This window comes from Lethenteron reissneri, chromosome 32 (genome assembly GCF_015708825.2).
Source record: "Lethenteron reissneri isolate LAM-NWPU_2019-01 chromosome 32, ASM1570882v1, whole genome shotgun sequence".
Lineage (NCBI taxonomy): Eukaryota > Metazoa > Chordata > Hyperoartia > Petromyzontiformes > Petromyzontidae > Lethenteron > Lethenteron reissneri.
The window spans coordinates 407837-425218 of NC_083810.1; the positions used below are offsets into that span (position 1 = coordinate 407837).

At 47.0% G+C, this 17382-nt stretch overlaps 2 protein-coding genes across 6 annotated transcripts in view; both read right to left on the bottom strand.

Moving 5' to 3' along the window:
• Window positions 1-565: 565 nt before the first annotated feature.
• On the bottom strand, window positions 566-9229 carry MTHFS (methenyltetrahydrofolate synthetase). Its single transcript, XM_061563678.1, has 3 exons — window positions 8961-9229; window positions 2676-3009; window positions 566-1299 (listed from the first exon to the last, which is right to left on the bottom strand). Exons 1-3 carry the CDS (start codon window positions 9072-9074, stop codon window positions 1067-1069), a joined length of 681 nt encoding a protein of 226 aa, XP_061419662.1. The 5' UTR covers window positions 9075-9229; the 3' UTR covers window positions 566-1066.
• Window positions 9230-10685: 1456 nt separating this feature from the next.
• The window catches only part of UFSP2 (UFM1 specific peptidase 2), a 67609-nt gene continuing 60912 nt past the window's right edge, over window positions 10686-17382 (bottom strand). For all 5 annotated transcript variants that reach the window (XM_061563676.1, XM_061563672.1, XM_061563675.1 and 2 more), the window contains 4 exons: window positions 15292-15416; window positions 12797-12873; window positions 11443-11567; window positions 10686-10865 (listed from right to left, as the gene is read on the bottom strand). In XM_061563676.1, coding sequence (XP_061419660.1) covers window positions 10779-10865; window positions 11443-11567; window positions 12797-12873; window positions 15292-15416 — 414 coding nt within the window. In that variant the 3' untranslated portion in view covers window positions 10686-10778. The remainder of the gene's footprint in view (window positions 10866-11442; window positions 11568-12796; window positions 12874-15291; window positions 15417-17382) is intronic.

The following is a 17382-nucleotide window of genomic DNA, read 5'->3' on the forward strand; positions in this document are numbered from 1 at the left end:
TTAAATGACTACTTTTTTCGCAGTCGTTAAAGTAGTGCCACTAGTGGCTGCAGGGTTCACATGATCCAATGCAACATGTAAGAAGGGATAATCTATTCTTGCAGAATTAGATTAATCTACCATAAGCGTAATTATGTTTTAATCGATGCAGCTACAGGCTGTTCAAGACAAAACTTGTGCTGGCTCCCACATTGCATTATGGAAGCCGTACAGCAGTGACACCACACGGATATGAAAATGCAATTAACGTCCATTTTCTCATTAACCTAATCTCGTGAATCGTACATTTATGGAACGCCTCTGGACCATTGCTCCTTACTCTCGGGAAAGACACATGAAGATAAAGCTTTCCTGTCTAACATGGGGTCAAGATAACTATCATGAACCAAAATACAACTTTAACGCAAAGTTGTGCTTCTGTGAGTAACTCGCCTTATTGAAAAGCAGTCACAATGATTAAATGTTGGCCAACACTTTGGAGACGCAAACCAGCACTCAATAAGATGAACATTGTTTTGAGGTTTTGGGAAAACATAAAAATGCATCGATTCTGGAAAACTTTACATTCGTTTGGCCTAGGAAGTATTTAATGAGTGATCATGATATTACATTCCAAGTCACATGGGTTGTCACATGAAGCATGACATGGTAATGACATCACACCTCCTGATATCACCTGGAGAGGAGGGGAAGTTGCAGTGCTCGCATGATGCATGTCATCACCTTGGCCAAAAATGTTGATACGCCGAGCACCCGATTGTTATTTTCAAGTTTTGAGCAATCTTTTATCAAAATGGCAATTTATTTCTGGGGTAAGCAACACAACTATAGTTTTACTTATATGAAGTTATCTATCGCGAGAGTTTTCGTAATCCCTATTACAGATAGTTGGACGGCACGAACGTATTAACGCTTGCCACCTTTTTTGCGATGCATTAACAAGGCAAAGCGGTTCAAAAGTGATGGGAATTGACAGTCGTAGTAATAATCATGTAAATATTGATGCTGCAGATTATGGGTGTTTGGCTAAAAAAGAAGCTCCGTCCAGTCTCCCTGGCCACGACCCTCACACCGTGAGGACCTCGTCGATGAGCTCGTCCACGTGCTCCGTAGGGATGTCCTCGTGGATCTGCATGGAGAAGGCGATGGCGAGGGTGTATGGGTGCGGTGCCAGTGCGCTCCCCCGCGCAGCGGAGCGCAGGCGGCACAGGAAGCGGTCATAGAATCCTTTCCCCCTGCCGAGACGACGGCCGTCACGGGAGAACGCGAGGCCCGGGACGATCAGCAGGTCCAGCCCTCCTGTGTGACAACCACAACAACAACAAAGAGCGATAGCTGCAGCGACACCCAAGAGAGTAACAACTCAAGTTAAAGTGGTTTTCTGCTCGATTGAGCAGTGCTCGTCTACAGTTTACAACCCTTAGGCAGTGGTGGAAATTTCATGCTCCTATTGGCAGCCAATTTTGATTTCCCTGCGGAGCAGTAGTTATTTTATCAACCCCAGAGAGAAGATAGGCCAAGTCAATCCCCAACCTGGATTTGAACTCGCAACCTTCTGATTAGCAAGCTGCTCACCGTACTGCTGAGGCACCTGGCCAGTTAGTAACTACAACCACAATGACAATAATTTAAAAAAGCAACAACAATCATGGCGTACAGCTCCCCTGTTTGACAATAACAGCAACAATTACATAATCGACAGGGAAATTACTGCACGTACGGGGCACTTGCTTAAGTGTCTCAGCAACTCGGTGCCTTGCATCACACACATCATCTCAACCATTCCATTGCCGTCTGTGGCAATCTAGAAACTCAAACTAAACCATTTTTTTTTATCAGATAAAGCCCATTGAGCTGCATAGCTCCTTTTTAGAAGCGACCTGGCTATCACAAATTATAGCTCGACGAATTGGCTTATGTGGAAATGTATCACAGCCAAATACTCTGAACACGTTTATAAATGTGGAGGGGAAAACCGGAGGACTCGGAGAAAAATCAATCTGACCACGGGAAGAGACATGCAAACTCCAAATATACAGGGGTCAGGGTCGAACCCACAATCTCCTGTATACCAGGCAAGGTAGTTAAGATTTCACCACTGTGGCGCCCACTGTGGTGTCTAGTCAAGGGAACCCAGTGCCAGCTGCCCCTACGCAGCACTGGCTTTCAAATTGGCATTACCGTAATCTGCCAGTAGAGGACGATATTGCTACGTGGTTTTACCCAAACCAGTAATTTGTGAGTCAGTGCAAATTTAGCAATTTGAATCGTGCCACCAACAGGTGTGGCCAAAGCTCGTTGGGATAACATCAGTCGATGATGATGTCCACCGTGAGGCATATACCGTCAGCCAGAGCCAGGGGTATACTGTGCTGTTACCAGGTGAGGACATTTTTTCTATGTCGCTGAACCAAACGGTCCCGACGGAAAATTATGCCAAGAGTAAATTGATGGGTCTCGATGTGCGTCTATGCGAGCCTCTCTTAGAATTATAATTCTGGAGTAAATCTGCGGGTCTCTGTAAGTTCATAAGTCTCTGTCATGGCTTACTATGTCACATTTTCCAGGTAGCTGTAGACTGGCGCAGGTGACCTGTAATAACCTCAGCCAGAGAAAAAGTAAGTATGGTGGAGATGGTGTGATGGGTGAAAGTAAGCCCTTCCCTCTGGCCTCACCGCCCTGGATTGCATCTTCCCGGGAATCATCGTCCATCGCGGGCTGCGGGATTCTCCACGGGGTCAGCGGAAGAGAAAGCACGTCCTCCATGGACGCCACTCGCAACAGCTCCATGTCCGGTGGCGGTGCTGCTGCTGCCGGCGATTCTGAGGAGTCTGCTAATGCAGGTGATCCAGCCAGGCCTGCGGGGGCCCCGTGGGCGTAACGGGGCACGAAGCAAGCCGTCCCACGGAGAAACGCTGATTCCAGGATGGCCGACGTGTCGGGCTCGTCCGACAGGCTCAGATAGATGCCGATGCGACGTGCCGCCAGGAATCGTGGGTGAGAGATAACCTGAGGCGTTGCAATTGGCGGAGTTGCCACAATATTGTTTTGTCACGGTACAATGAGACAAATGTTCATGATAAGATTGTCGCGATATCTGGGCGGAATGATGGAACGGTGGTAACACTTGTGTCTCACAGCAACAAGGGCCTGGGTATTATTCTCGACTCGGGTACCTTTGTCTATGCAATTTGGTTTCCTCTGGGTTCTTCTGTTTCTTCCCACAGCTAAAACAACGCACAATGGATTTATAATATCTTGTTACGAGCAGCTATTGTCCACTACAGCAAATTATTTCTTGCTGTGCCTGTCCCACCTGATGACGGAGGCTTGTGTTGCTTCCAAAACGTCGTGATTTGATTTATTTTGATTGTTTATTTTTATAATTGATTTATTTTTATTTTATACCTACATGACTTTACCGAAAGAACTAAAGAGAATGGATTTGGTATTTTCAAAAACATCGCACTGCTGAAAAATTACCTTCAAATCATTCGATTGTGATTATGCACAGCAGCAACATCGCCCCCCTACCGCAAAAACTTGGCAGGATCATTCCGAAAAGTCTCGTCTCAGTGAGGCTTTTCTCTATACGTAATAAGAAGACTCGATCCGCGGATTAAATAGAGTAATTGACTGAAGATTGTAATCAACTTTTTTTGCATGAGATTTACTCAGGCCGCTTGCTGCCTCCACATTCTGCCTTCGAAGACACGACTAGCGTAGCGTCACCAAGCCCCACCCAACGGCCTCGCCTTCCATACAGTCCCATGACCTCTTTGGGTTTATCCAACTAGTCCAAGAATGAAAGTGATCATTGGTATAGTAATCGGTTACTTAACCAATCGGATAGCTCAAATCGACCATGGTAAAAAAATAATTGCGTGCAGGCGTTTTACACATTCACAACAAACATGCATTACATTGAAGCTGCCAGGGGGCTCAGAGGTCAGAGTACTGAGCTGGCGGAACCACTGGATCCTGGATTCCAATGCGGGTTTCACTACCTAACAGGGTTCTCAAAGGGTAGCTAGTTGATGGTTCCAGTCTCGTTACCAGTAACTTGCATACAGACTTACGAAGAGATATTCTTAGGTTTTCGGTAAAGTCACGTAGGTAAAAAATTAAAATTAATAAAAGTAAAATAAAAAATAAAATAAAAAATCACGACGTTTCGGAGGCAACACAAGCTTCCGTCTTCAGGTGGAACCGTCACAGCACGATTGCTGTATCAAGTAAATGAGAGATTACAAGAGATACTACCCCATATATATACTGGTTGGGGGGGGGGGGATGGGCCAGAAACGGCCCACTTTTTATTATTATGGTAAGGTGCGGCTTGACAGTACGGCTCGTCTACATAACAAAGGACTGAGCCTGAGAGGGGGGGGGGGGGGTGCCAGAGTTGTTCAAAGTGCAACTGCTGCTAATGAGACAGAGCCTCTGCCATGTAGATGCTAAAAGCACAAAAGCAGGTCAGGGAGAAACAGCCTCCTGCTATGTTGTTTGGTGGGTAAAACTTATAGCAGGAAACCAGTGTGAAAAAAGAAGCTAAACATGGTAAAACAAAACTGGCTGTCTATAAGTAACCTGTACAGTAACTCAAGAATAGTTTTCTGTCAAATAAGATGGTCCAAATATGTGTAGTTAAATCTTTTTGCATGGTTAATCACATCTTTCCAATGATTACTCAGTTTGTAACCATCATCACGGTTGAAATTATGTCTGTGTTTGTATATTTGTATGGCTTCGTGTACACACCTTTGATGGTAGCCAGGAGGTTTGCAGAGCACCGGGGTCTCGGAAAAGACAATTTCATGAGAGCCCACAGAGTTGTAGCAATGATCGGCAACGGCCGAAGAATCAGTTCTGCCGTGTTTCAGATCTGACTTGTGCTCGCGGACACGATCAGAGACATGACATTTCGTTTCTCCAATGTAGCAATCACCACAGCTGCAACTCAATTTGTAGACTCCAGGATACTATAAGTCAGGAACGACATCCTTCACAGATGGAATCAGATCACGGATTTTATGCACTGTACTGAATCGGACTTGGATCTTATGTTTGTTTAGAATTTTGGAGATCTTTTTGGTCACACCTGCTATGTATGGCAACGTGATAGTTTTGATCGAAGTTTCATGTGGCTGTTTCTGTATGGTGGGAGAAACAGCTTGGCGGATGGTGCGGTCAGAGTATCCGTAACATCCTGAGGGCCCGATGTACATGTCTTAATTCACTGGCCAGGTGGTGTTGGTCAGAAATGCCATGAGCTCTGTGTTATAGCGTTTTGATGAGAGAATTCTTTTGAGATGGGTGGTGGTGGGAATCCGGTTTCAAGTAGGAATCTGTGTGGGTGGCTTTCCTGTAGACAGAATCTCCCAAGGATCCATCAGGTCTCCTCTCAAACAGAATATCTAAGAATGGTAGTTTACCATCTTTCTCCAATTCCATGGTGAATCTGATGGATGGGTGTCTGGAATTGATGTGGTCCAAGAAGTGGTTCAATGCTGGGAGGCCATGTGGCCAAATGACGAAAGTGTCATCCACATGCCTCTTCCACAGGGAAGGACGCAGGGTGGATGTCTGGATGGCGTCTGATTCAAACTTTTCCATGAACATGTTGGCTATCACTGGTGACAACGGGGAGCCCATAGGGGTACCCTCAGTCTGTTTATAGAAGGTGCCATTCAAGGTAAAATAAGTGTTGGTGAGGCAATGCCTAACCAGCGCAGGTACATCCGAATTCAATCCATGTTGGACCAAGTCCTCAATTATTGTTAGGGTGTCCGGTACTGGGACTTTGGTAAACAGAGATACTACATCAAAACTGACGAGGATGTCATCAGGAGATAGTACCATGTCCTTGACCATAGAGACTAATTGGGTTGAGTTGAGTACTGCCGAAGAGGTCTTGCCTGTGAAGGGAATCAGAGTATCTGGTAGAAACCGGGCTAGTTTGTAGGTAGGAGAGTTGATCGTCGACACGATGGGTCATAGCGGGGTGCCTTCTTTATGGATCTTGGGAAGACCATAGAGTCTGGGAGGTCTTGCCGCCGATGGTTTTAGAGAGGGACGTTTTGGTTGGTTCAATTAGGGAAGTCGAACTCGTGATGATTTTGTTGGTCTCATGAAATTGTCTTTTCCGAGACCAAGGTACTCTGCAAACCTCCTGGCTACCATCAAAGGTTTGTACACGAAGCCATACAAATATACAAACACAGACATAATTTCAACCGTGATGATGGTTACAAACTGAGTAATCATTGGAAAGATGTGATTAACCATGCAAAAACGATTTAACTACACATATTTGGACCATCTTATTTGACAGACAACTATTCTTGAGTTACTGTACAGGTTACTAATAGACAGCCAGTTTTGTTTTACCATGTTTAGCTTCTTTTTTCACACACTGGTTTCCTGCTATAAGTTTTACCCACCAAACAACATAGCAGGAGGCTGTTTCTTCCTGACCTGCTTTTGTGCTTTTACCATGTACATGGCAGAGGCTCGGTCTCATTAGCAGCAGTTGCACTTTGAACAACTCTGGCACCCCCCCCTCTCAGGCTCAGTCCTTTATGTAGACTAGCCGTAGTGACAAGCCGCACCTTACCATAATAATAAAAAGTGGGCCGTTCCTGGCCCCCCCCCCCCAACCAGTATATATATGGGGTAGTATCTCTTGTATAATCTCATTTACTTGATACAGCTATCGTGCTGACGGTTCCACCTGAAGACGGAAGCTTGTGTTGCCTCCGAAACGTCGTGATTTTTTATTTTATTTTTTATTTTACTTTTATTAATTTTAATTTTACCTACGTGACTTTACCGAAAACCTAAGAATATGAATACTTGCAGTCACGAAAGCTTCAAATCTAGAATTACGAAGAGATCCATAGACTTAAACAGTGACCAATGAAGTGGTATAGAAATGTATATACTCGCAGAGTTCCACAGACCTGGGTATGTAACCTCAAGAAACTCCAACAGCAGCCAATATCCCTCATGTCCTGCACCTCCAAGCTGATGGAACGTGCCCCCCACGTCTTACCAGACAGTCTCCCATTATCGACCCCCAACTGCCGGATTGCAAACCGGCTGTAGCTGCTGCCGACGGATCGTTGCCTTCCACACCCTCACTGAAACTGGTTTCCAGTGTCATCAGAAAACTGGCATAGCAACGATTGACCCCGCTGCTGCCCGTGACAACTGCTTGGCATCGAGGCCTGCTATCGAAGTTGGTCCAAGTGGGGGGGGGGGGGGGGGGGGCATGCCCCCCCAATGATCGATCGAAATCCCTAATTTCGATCAGACCCCGCTGCCGCACGACCCGTCCCAGACATGACCCTGTCCGCGTTGCACCGACGGCGTCGACCGGGACAGCCAACTACTGTCTGGCCACACAATGATCAGGTGAAGGCGGCAGCGACAAGGGCGATGACGACAGCGACAGTGACGAGTCCAATCCCAGAACCGGCAGCCCAGAGCTCTTGCTCTCCACTGCTTATATTACCCTAGCCATGCCTCCCTTCTCGAACCCTCCAGAGGATTCCAGGGGCTTCCACACGAGGTCTATCATGACCCTTGCCCCAGTTCCTCCGCCCTGCCAGCATACCTGCGTATATGCTCAGCGGCGTGTGCGCTAAGTGCCCACCTGCAGTTGCTGCTGCTGTCCAACAGTTAGCTTTATGCCAATGCACATAGATGACCTGCCATGTACAGCATTTCAAAAGTTCATATACAGTATGCAGATGGCGTAGCATTTGCTGCATAGGACATACACATCAAGCACATTGAGAATACCCTTTAACAGCCGATGGTCACTGCAATTGAGATGTATTGCTATCGCTGGAGACTTCGACCGAATCCTCCCATAACCACTTTCCACTTCAACAGATCCCCCTTATTAACCGAATCTGCAAAAACGCTGCTGAACGGAGTGGTACAGCGTGAACGTCCATGATAAATACATTCATTTGAGACCCACACATCACCGCACCTCCGAGCTTTGCCATTCCTTCTAGAAAACCCTGGTGGAGTAACCTTCAAACATTAACAGGCCAATGCGCACATCTCCTTCATGAACGGGAGATTAAAGATGAGCGACAGCGGTGCAATTGTGGCCAGGCAACCCAAACTGAACCGCACAGGAAGCCACTGCGTAGTTGTGCACTGCTTCGATGGAGGCGTAAGCGACAACGACCACGCGGACTCTTCTCCTGAAGCCCCCTCCGAGCCACCGGAGCCTCCCGCATCGGCACTCGGCTTCCTCAAGGACGCGCAGCGGCCACCAATCACCTCGTTTCCTGCGTTTACATCGCAACGATTCCCTCAAAGATATCCCGAAGCAAAGATTTGCGCCGGATACAACCGCATTTGCAAATGTGATTTGTAACTTTGATCCTTACCCGTGCAGTATCGATAGTTACATTTCATGTGCAATTTAATTGAACGACTTGTACCTACTGTGTTCTTGGTGTGAGACTATTGTTGTCTTGCCCAAGCTTGCTTTTAGTTGTGATACGCAGGAGTGTATGTATACTGTACTTATGCAATTTGTATTTATATTTGTTTTATTAGAGACTTCATTATCTTTTCTCTACCTTGCACTCCTTGTGTTTTCCTAGAGTTTTTTGTTATAACTTACCGACCCGCCACGACTGGCCATCTGCGAAAAAGAGCTTTTTCGCTCATCGGATTCCTCCTCCAGTCTAAGTAAAAATCCTGATTGTGACCGCAGAGGCCGAATAGGTCAGTGACCTCGCCTGGCGCACGCCCCGCGCGGGCCCCCCCCCACCACACACCCCCCCCACCACACACCACCCCCCCCACCACACCGCCCCTGCCCCGCACCACACCCCCCACCACCACACCCCGCCCCCACCACCCACCGCCCCCCCACCCCACACCCCGCCCCCCACCACACACCGCCCCCCACCGCCCCCCGCCCCGCGCACCCGCCTCGTGAGCTCGAGCTGCTGCCGTCCACGCTCGTCGGGCGCCATCGCCCCCAGCGCGGCCTTCACTTCGCTCCGCAGCGCGCGCTTCGCGGCTCGCACGGCCGATGCCATGGCGACTCCCGGTGGGTGCCGCGGCTGCTCCGAGGGGGCAGGAACGGCGGCTGCTCCGAGGGGGCAGGAACGGCGGCTGCCCGGAGATCCGCGCGCGAGTGGCGCGAGGAGGGCAGCGTCAAGAGACCCCCTCAGGCCGGCCCCGCCTCCTGCCGGGCCGGTCTCGCCCCCCCCCCACTCCCTCGCGTCGTTCCCATTGGCTGCCCGCGGCGCCCGTCTCGCACACGGCCCGATGCGCGTGCGTATCACCCCCCCCCCACCCCTTCCCGAGGGACCGCGGCCATTTACTCTTGTTAAGTAACAAAACTCGATCGTTCATGACTTCCGGAACAGATGGAAGATCTTTTAAGGCTACAGTACTGTTATTGGTGAATGTGTTTGTTATTTGCGCGCCACATCACTCCGTAATTTACTATTGGGACTCAAAACAAAATCATTGGCATATTAATAACAAAATAAAAATGTCTCCTTTACAAGTCCTGTGGAAACAGACCATCGCCACCCCCACCACGTCCCTGCTTGGAGTGCATGGTTTTAACAGCTTTGGTTCAGTACAAGTCGACTCTGGACAACACAGCGTCTCATTAGCAGCAGTGCGGCCCGCTTTAATAAATAATCCATGCTGCTGAATTGCCAGACGTAAGAGGCGAGGTCCCTCTCTGTAGGAATTAGGTTCTTAGTTCGTCACAAACGGATGGATGTCACAACACATTACGCTCTCCACGCGGAGTCCAATGAGAAACGTGGCTTTGCTCCGTGATCCTGATCCTGCTCGAGTACATCATTTCAGCAGCATTGATGATTGGAGTGAGCCTGGGCTGCTGCTGATGAGATGCTGTGTCGAAACCAGTCCCAGAGTTATATTGTGCTGCACCAATGCTGCCGAAATAATGCACTCCCGCGGGGACTACGGACTGTGTAAACAATACTCGTATTTGTTATGTGGAGAGAGATGGGGAGGGAAATTGTTTGCGTTTCTATTTTGGGCAAATCATAGGTCTTGCACAACCAATTTAAGCTGTAGAATTCTATGAGAGGGTTACAACTGAAGATTATCTGATGGGCACTCAAGTCAAATAACGTTACTAACATTGTCTGGGTCTGCATCGTCCTTAAGACAGTGGCAGGGTGGCACGGGTTTAACACTTGCACCTCACAAAAAGCATCGCCTTGGTTCAATGCCAGGCTGTGTGGAGTTCCTAAGTTCTCCCCCTGTTGTTCTACACGGGGTTCCTCCCATTTCTGGCATTGGCCAAAATGTCCCAAGTTAAACGTCCAAAATTACCTGCAAATGACCTCAAGTGGGTGGCACAGCAAGACCACCCTAAAATACAAAAACTTGGAAGGACCCTCCTTAAAAAAAATTAGACTTTTCATGATAAACAAGTAGTGGCAATATTAACAGTTGTTAATGTTGTCTTGATGTAGTGTGGTTATCGGTCGAATGGCACTAGCGCTTGTAAATTCGGTGGGTAGTCACGGTTATCATGCTTGATGATTTTTGCCTATTGATCTGCAGAATACCTCAAAATAAATAGCGTTCTACATGGAGGCGGATTTTTATTTTCCCGCTCTAGTTGCCGTCGCGGAACACACCGAGATGACAGACAGTTCAAGACGAGCGCACACGACACCCCTGTGCGTCTGTTCTTTATTCCCCACGTGGTGCGCTACAGAGCGGCGCAAGGACGTTGCGCTCACGGCTCACAGCTCGCGGGGACGCAGCGGCAGGCACATGTTGTAGTAGACAGTGCGGTCCCAGAAGTCCGGTCCCTTCCACCCACACCAACCCTGCAGAGGGAATGGGTACAGGTAAACAAAACGTCAAGTGACTTCCTGCACGTTAATATGTTAATACATTAAGGTGGAGCTCATCTTTTTACAGCCCTGAGCCGGTGGTGAAAATCCTACATTGCTAGAACAGGGGTGAGTGTCTCCATAGGGACAACCACTGTTGACTTCCCCAAAAAGTGGTGTTTATTCTGTGGACCCCAAAGGGACGATGGGCTGATCAATGCCCATCCTTCCCATTGTGAACCACTCACTCTACTGCTGGGCCATCTGGCTGCCCAGTGAAACTACTCTTGACAGACAACTCCAGACTCCATGGACACAACACACCACGGTGAACATCCATCAGCACATGCAGTCACTTGCACTTGTGTGCAAGTGACTGCACATCGTTGGTGTCACCACAGTTGTAGGTACATGTGAATGCTTGCGACTAGAATACAATTTAACATCTCCCGATCATAGTATGAGCAAGTCAGGGGAGTCGAATCGAACCATAAGTGTAACTTAACCAGAACAAACCGCTACATGTTGCGAACCATGACAATCGAAACGTTTCTACTGGCGTGCGTTGCACCTTGTCCTGCACAGTGCTCAGGTCTTCTGCCCCTGTGTAGTGAGGGTCCAGGATGAGGAAGCGGATCTGTCCCGAGCTCTCACTCCACGCCACCCCCACGATGGTGTGCGCCAGCAGCCCTCCGCCTGGGCCACACACACAAATATATAATTATTGCTGTTAACACCCGTTCACCCAGGAAAACCTCACTAAAACCTCAAGGCTTAATCTCAGGAGCGTCTTGTAAAGGTTTTGCAGTAGAGGGTGATGTTGCTGTGTGTCATCCTAATAGTAGCTCGGTCTACAGCATAGGGATGTCTGGTCAATACCAGTTACAGTTTTTTTTTTTAACTATCAAAGGAAACCATAGAACGTGGAGGAAGCCCATGCACAGCAGGGGAAGAGAATACAAACTGTACACAATAAGACGCCTGAGTCGGGAATCCGATGCAGGCCCTTCTCTTGCTGTGAGGCACGAGTGTCACCACCGCGCTGCCGCCAAACACTGGAGCAGGACTCGCGGTCCATTGTCGATGGGCAAGGGTGCCTATCGGGTGCACAGGCACCGCATCGTGCACGTGCTCAGAGAGTCATGAGATTATAATTGGCTTGGTGCAACCGTCTGGCTTCCACTTGTGAAATGATCTATCTGATGTAGCGTAATGTTGTTTCATCATGTTTTTGATGCGTACATAGTGTACAGGTATCGCTTGATTACAAACGTTTTGTTTACGAAATTTCGCATTCACGCAATTGACAAATTATAGACATTTTTCGGTTCACGAAATCGAATTTCCGCGTTAACTAAATTTCGCTTCGGCATGCACCACGAAATCACCAAACAAGAAGCTACCCGGGAGGCTGCGTCGCCATCCATCCGCAACAGCGTCAAGGTGTTCCTTGCAGTGCAACAGTAACGCCTCCACATCGCCTTGCCAGTCATTCCAACATGCAGCGGGAGTTCCCTGAGGTGAATTATTTTTGTTTTAAATTAATTATTAAATCGTTTTAATATGTATGTTATTTATTATTATTATACTGTGAAAACTGATATAGTGAAAAGTAATATTCATGTATATTTTTATGTTAGCAGTAGAGTTGGAAATTTTGTATTAAACTATTGGGAAAAGCCATACCAATTTACTAAATTAGTTTTACGCGTGTTTTTGGAAGAAAGCATCTCTTTCGTAAATCAGATCGGAAGCATGGATTTTGCTGAATTTCCCTCTGCTGCCCATCATGTATCCCGCTGTACACACAAAGCTCTAAATCCAATTTGGTCCATCGGAGCGTGCATCACTGACACCAAACACGTGCAGTTGCCGGTTGTAAACACGAGTGCGTAGCGCGGCGCGTGTGGATCTGTGCTCAGTACCGATCATCACTGGCGTTCCTTCATTCTCAAAGTGCATCGACAGCTCCCTTCCAGTGGATGCCATTTCTGAGCCTTTGCTGTCAGCGATTCACAAATGACAAAGATCCCCAGTTAAAGGGATAGCAGAGATCGATATCAAAATTAATTGAGGCCAATGATTCTGACGTCAACAAACGTCCCCTGCACTTCCTTGCAGCCAGGCGAGGCACAGTGTCACTCAGTCAGTACCAGATCTCCAGAGTCTGTTAGTATTATACTCCGAGATTAGATAACATATCATAATTTGCGTCTCTGTGGAGAACATAAGTAATAAAGTAAATAATCAGAACACATCTCCTTCCAAAACCTGTCCCTCCACATACCATATTATCATATTTTTTACACAACCCAATCGGCTACACATTGCCTTTTGGGAGTGAATTCTTTCAGCAGCATTTGTTTAACATGAGCTGACCAGAGACCGGTTTCGACATTCAGTTTCCCATCAGCAGTCAGGCTTGCTTAAAGCAACACTGGTGAACTGCAACTTGGATCATTACCTGTGAGATCTGCACTCAAAACTGCTCTTGAGGAGCTGTACACCCCCTGCTGCCACTGCTAGGCAGAGTGGCCTGAAATCAAATGCATCTCTCCGGATGTCCGCTGCAAAGTATGATCTTGAGTTTTGATTATAGTGTGCTGATCTTTAAAGGTGCATTTCAAATTTTTGATACTCTTGCTGATATTCCTGCTGTTATGGAGTGACTCGTGCTGCCAGCTATGGTTGCAAAGATGGGTCGTTCATGTTATGTATATCGTTCATTGTTAAATTAGAATCACAGTTCCTATGATCACTATTACACTGTTTTTATAGCTTTATTTTGGTGATTTCGAAAACGTATGGTTAAGCCATGTTTGTTTGTTAAAGTACGGAGTTAGCCTGATAACTTTAATCTAAATTGTCTTATGTTTGTTATTGTTTGACTTGCATCCCACTGGGATTTTTGCACACAGCGTTGATAGTGTTTTTTTCTGGAAGATTTAGCTGGGTTTTCCTGGATGTTTCTGTTGCGCGTCGTCACTTTAAGATGTTCTTTGTTCATGTTTTTGTTTGTTGCGGTTGCACTCGAGTTAAGAGCCGCATGGCTCACAGGGCTATACGAAATAAATGAAACTGAAACTGCCAGATGTTTTTTTTATTCGATCTTCATCTTGGCTGCTGATCCCTGGGTGCCACTTCAATGCCTCTGTTGATAGTTGCCCTTCTGCACAAATGCCACAAACATGATCATGTCTGAAATTCTTTTCTCCCAGGATCTCCTTTGAACAATTGTAAATATTATTACACTTCTGTACCAAGGGCAGCTTAATTGAGTCTGAAAGACTCGATGCCAAGTGTTTGCAGTTCGGGGCGACGTTGCTCTGTGCAATAGAAATTTGGTACTGTACTTTGTAGCAAATTTTCAGCAATGGCATGTTTGGGCAATACCAGTTACATGGTGTGATTTGATTTAACTATAGAAGGAAACCAGAGGGTGTGTGCATATGTAGCGTGGGGTAGGGGTGTGTGTGTGTAGAGTGGGGTAGTGGTGTGTATGTGTATAGTGGGGTATGGGTGTATGTGTAGACTGGGGTAGGGGTGTGTGTGGGGAGCAGAAGTATGGCAGTTAGCGCATTCCGCTACAAACTCGGCGACCCGAGTTCAATTCCTGCTCGCGGTCAATACCAGTAATGATTATCTGAACTGGCCCTGGGCTATTCCTAGGTCAACTGAGCCTCAATTGAGTATCGGGAGGGAGGGGGGCGGGGCCAATACGTTCCATTCATTGGCTACCACATTCTGATGAGCCCCCCCCCCTCTCCTCCCCCCTCAACTCGCTTTTAAGGGATTACATCTTGAATCATTGCCTCACTTGATGCAGCTAATCTGGCTGTGACAGTCCCACCTCATGACGGAGACTTGTGTTGCCTCCGAAACGTCGTGATCTTTATTTTATTTTTATTAATTTTGATGTTTTACCTACGTGACTTTACCGAAAAAACCTAAGAATATGAATCCTTGCAGTCACGAAAGCTTCAAATCTAGAGTTGTCTCAACAGCCTTTATTACACATCTACCAATCCTCTCAGACAGTCAACTCATGGAACCTGGGTCTGTTCCGTGACCTGTCAGCAGGCCTTCGACAATTCACGTGGTCTCAAAGTGCACCTAGCATGGCACAAGTGGTGATGTCACCTCCACTTAGTGGTGTACGGCGGTTGTTGTAGGGGGTGGGCTAGGGGGGCGTGTGTGTATACGGTGTAACCCCTTCCATAGTGAGCACCCGTTGGGCTGTGAGCCAAGTGCAAACCAGTATGACATGCGCAATAGATGCGCACACAAGTTTGTTTTGCATGCAGCATTGTAAAAACACGAGTGCTTGTGCATTAAATGCAAAGGCTACTTACATAATCCCAGAATACGGAGATTTTCATTGAAGGCATAGGGTGTGAACGTCTGGGTGTGCACATTGTACCTGATGAACATGATCTTGGAGGTGACATTGAGGAGTTGATTGAGCACAGTCTGAACCTCAATGGAGCCGATCCACTGCCTGGAGCCCACAAACGAAGAGGACTTGTCCCCTGTGTCCATCAGTGCCTGGGGCACACATGAGCACACGCTAACGGTCGTGCAGATGTGTGCAGATGCACGTTTACCACAGACGTGGCCCAGTGGTAGCGCATTCACCATTTGTTGCAGAGGTTCGTAGTTTCAATACCACAGGCCGCCCTGGCTATTACTATTTTTATTTTACCAGGTAACGCCCACTGAGCTATGTAACTCCTTTTCAGAAGCGACCTGGCCACAAATGATAGCTCAACGAAGTGGCTTATCATTTGTAGCAGCCAAACACTCCAAACACATGTTTCTAAACGTGCAGGAAAAAACCAGAGGGCCTGGAGAATAATTTACGTGATCACGGGGAAAACATACAAACTCCAAACACACAGGCGTCAGAATATTAGATCGAACCCACTACCTCCTGCATACCAGGTGAGGGAAATAACATCTCGCCACCGCCGGCTATTACCGCAGGGGTACTAACCGTAAAATACTATGCGCCATCTGCTTCACAGTGGATGTCAAAGATTCCGTGACATCATTCGAAATGAGTGGGCCATTGTGTCAGCGTCACAGTACAAATTGAAATAATGCCCGCAAATTACCTCACTGGGAAACAGCAACATCCGAAGCTTTGTGATAGCCTTTCTGCAATGATAATGGAATGAATACTAAAGGTACTGAATTAATATAAATTATCATAACTTACCCAGTCTGCTGTGAAACAACAGCCTGGGAAACTCAATCAATCGATCTTCATTTTACGTGCCAATATAGCCCTCAATAAAGGAGGCATAAGTGCACATGACAACAGAACGGGAGCAGTACCGGGGGCAAGAAGCAACAAGAGTGAAAATAGAAACAAGCCACAACCTCAGCGGCTAACACCGACTGAGTGAAATAAATTGCAACCTCGCGCAAAATGAAGTGCAACCATACGCAACGAATAGCATAAGAAAGGTAAGTAGTAAATAAAATAGCTCATTATAAAATACACCATTTTATGAATAATTGAGAAAAAATTACAGTGAGGGAAAAAAGTATTTGATCCCCTGCTGATTTTGTACGTTTACCCACTGCCAAATAAATTATCAGTCTATAATTTTAATGGTAGGTTTATTTGAACAGTGAGAGACAGAATAACAACAACAAAATCCAGAAAAACGCATGTCACAAATGTTATAAATTGATTTGCATTATAATGAGGGAAATAAGTATTTGACCCCCTCTGCAAAACATGACTTAGTACTTGGTGGCAAAACCCTTGTTGGCAATCACAGAGGTCAGACATTTCTTGTAGTTGGCCACCAGGTTTGCACACATCTCAGGAGGGATTCTGTCCCACTCCTCTTTGCAGATCTTCTCCAAGTCATTAAGGTATCGAAGCTGACGTTTGGCAACTCGAACCTTCAGCTCCCTCCACAAATTTTCTATGGGATTAAGGTCTGGAGACTGGCTAGGCCACTCCAGGACCTTAATGTGCTTCTTCTTGAGCCACTCCTTTGTTGCCTTGGCCGTGTGTTTTGGGTCATTGTCATGCTGGAATACCCATCCATTACCCATTTTCAATGCCCTGGCTGAGGGAAGGAGGTTCTCACCCAAGATTTGATGGTACAAGGCCCTGTCCATCGTCCCTTTGATGCGGCGAAGTTGTCCTGTCCCCTTAGCAGAAAAACACCCCCAAAGCATGTTTCCACCTCAATGTTTGACGGTGGGGATGGTATTCTTGGGGTCATAGGCAGCATTCCTCCTCCTCCAAACACGGCCACAACACTTTCACCCAGTTGTCCTCTGAATAATTCAGATGTTCATTGGCAAACTTCAGACGGGCATGTATATGTGCTTTCTTGAGCAGGGGGACCTTGCGGGCGCTGCAGGATTTCAGTCCTTCACGGCGTAGTGTGTTACCAACTGTTTTCTTGGTGACTATGGTCCCAGCTGCCTTGAGATCATTGACAAGATCCTCCCGTGTAATTCTGGGCTGATTCCTCACCGTTCTCAT

What these genes read in the sequence shown, in the direction of transcription:
- MTHFS (XM_061563678.1), bottom strand. Translation starts at nt 9,074, where the DNA reads ATGGCATCGGCCGTGCGAGCCGCGAAGCGCGCGCTGCGGAGCGAAGTG. An exon ending in AGCTCGAGCTCACGAGGCGG is followed by an intron (nt 3,010 to 8,960) that starts GTGCGCGGGGCG and finishes GCAACGCCTCAG; the next exon opens with GTTATCTCTCACCCACGATT. An exon ending in GGAAGATGCAATCCAGGGCG is followed by an intron (nt 1,300 to 2,675) that starts GTGAGGCCAGAG and finishes GTTGTCACACAG; the next exon opens with GAGGGCTGGACCTGCTGATC.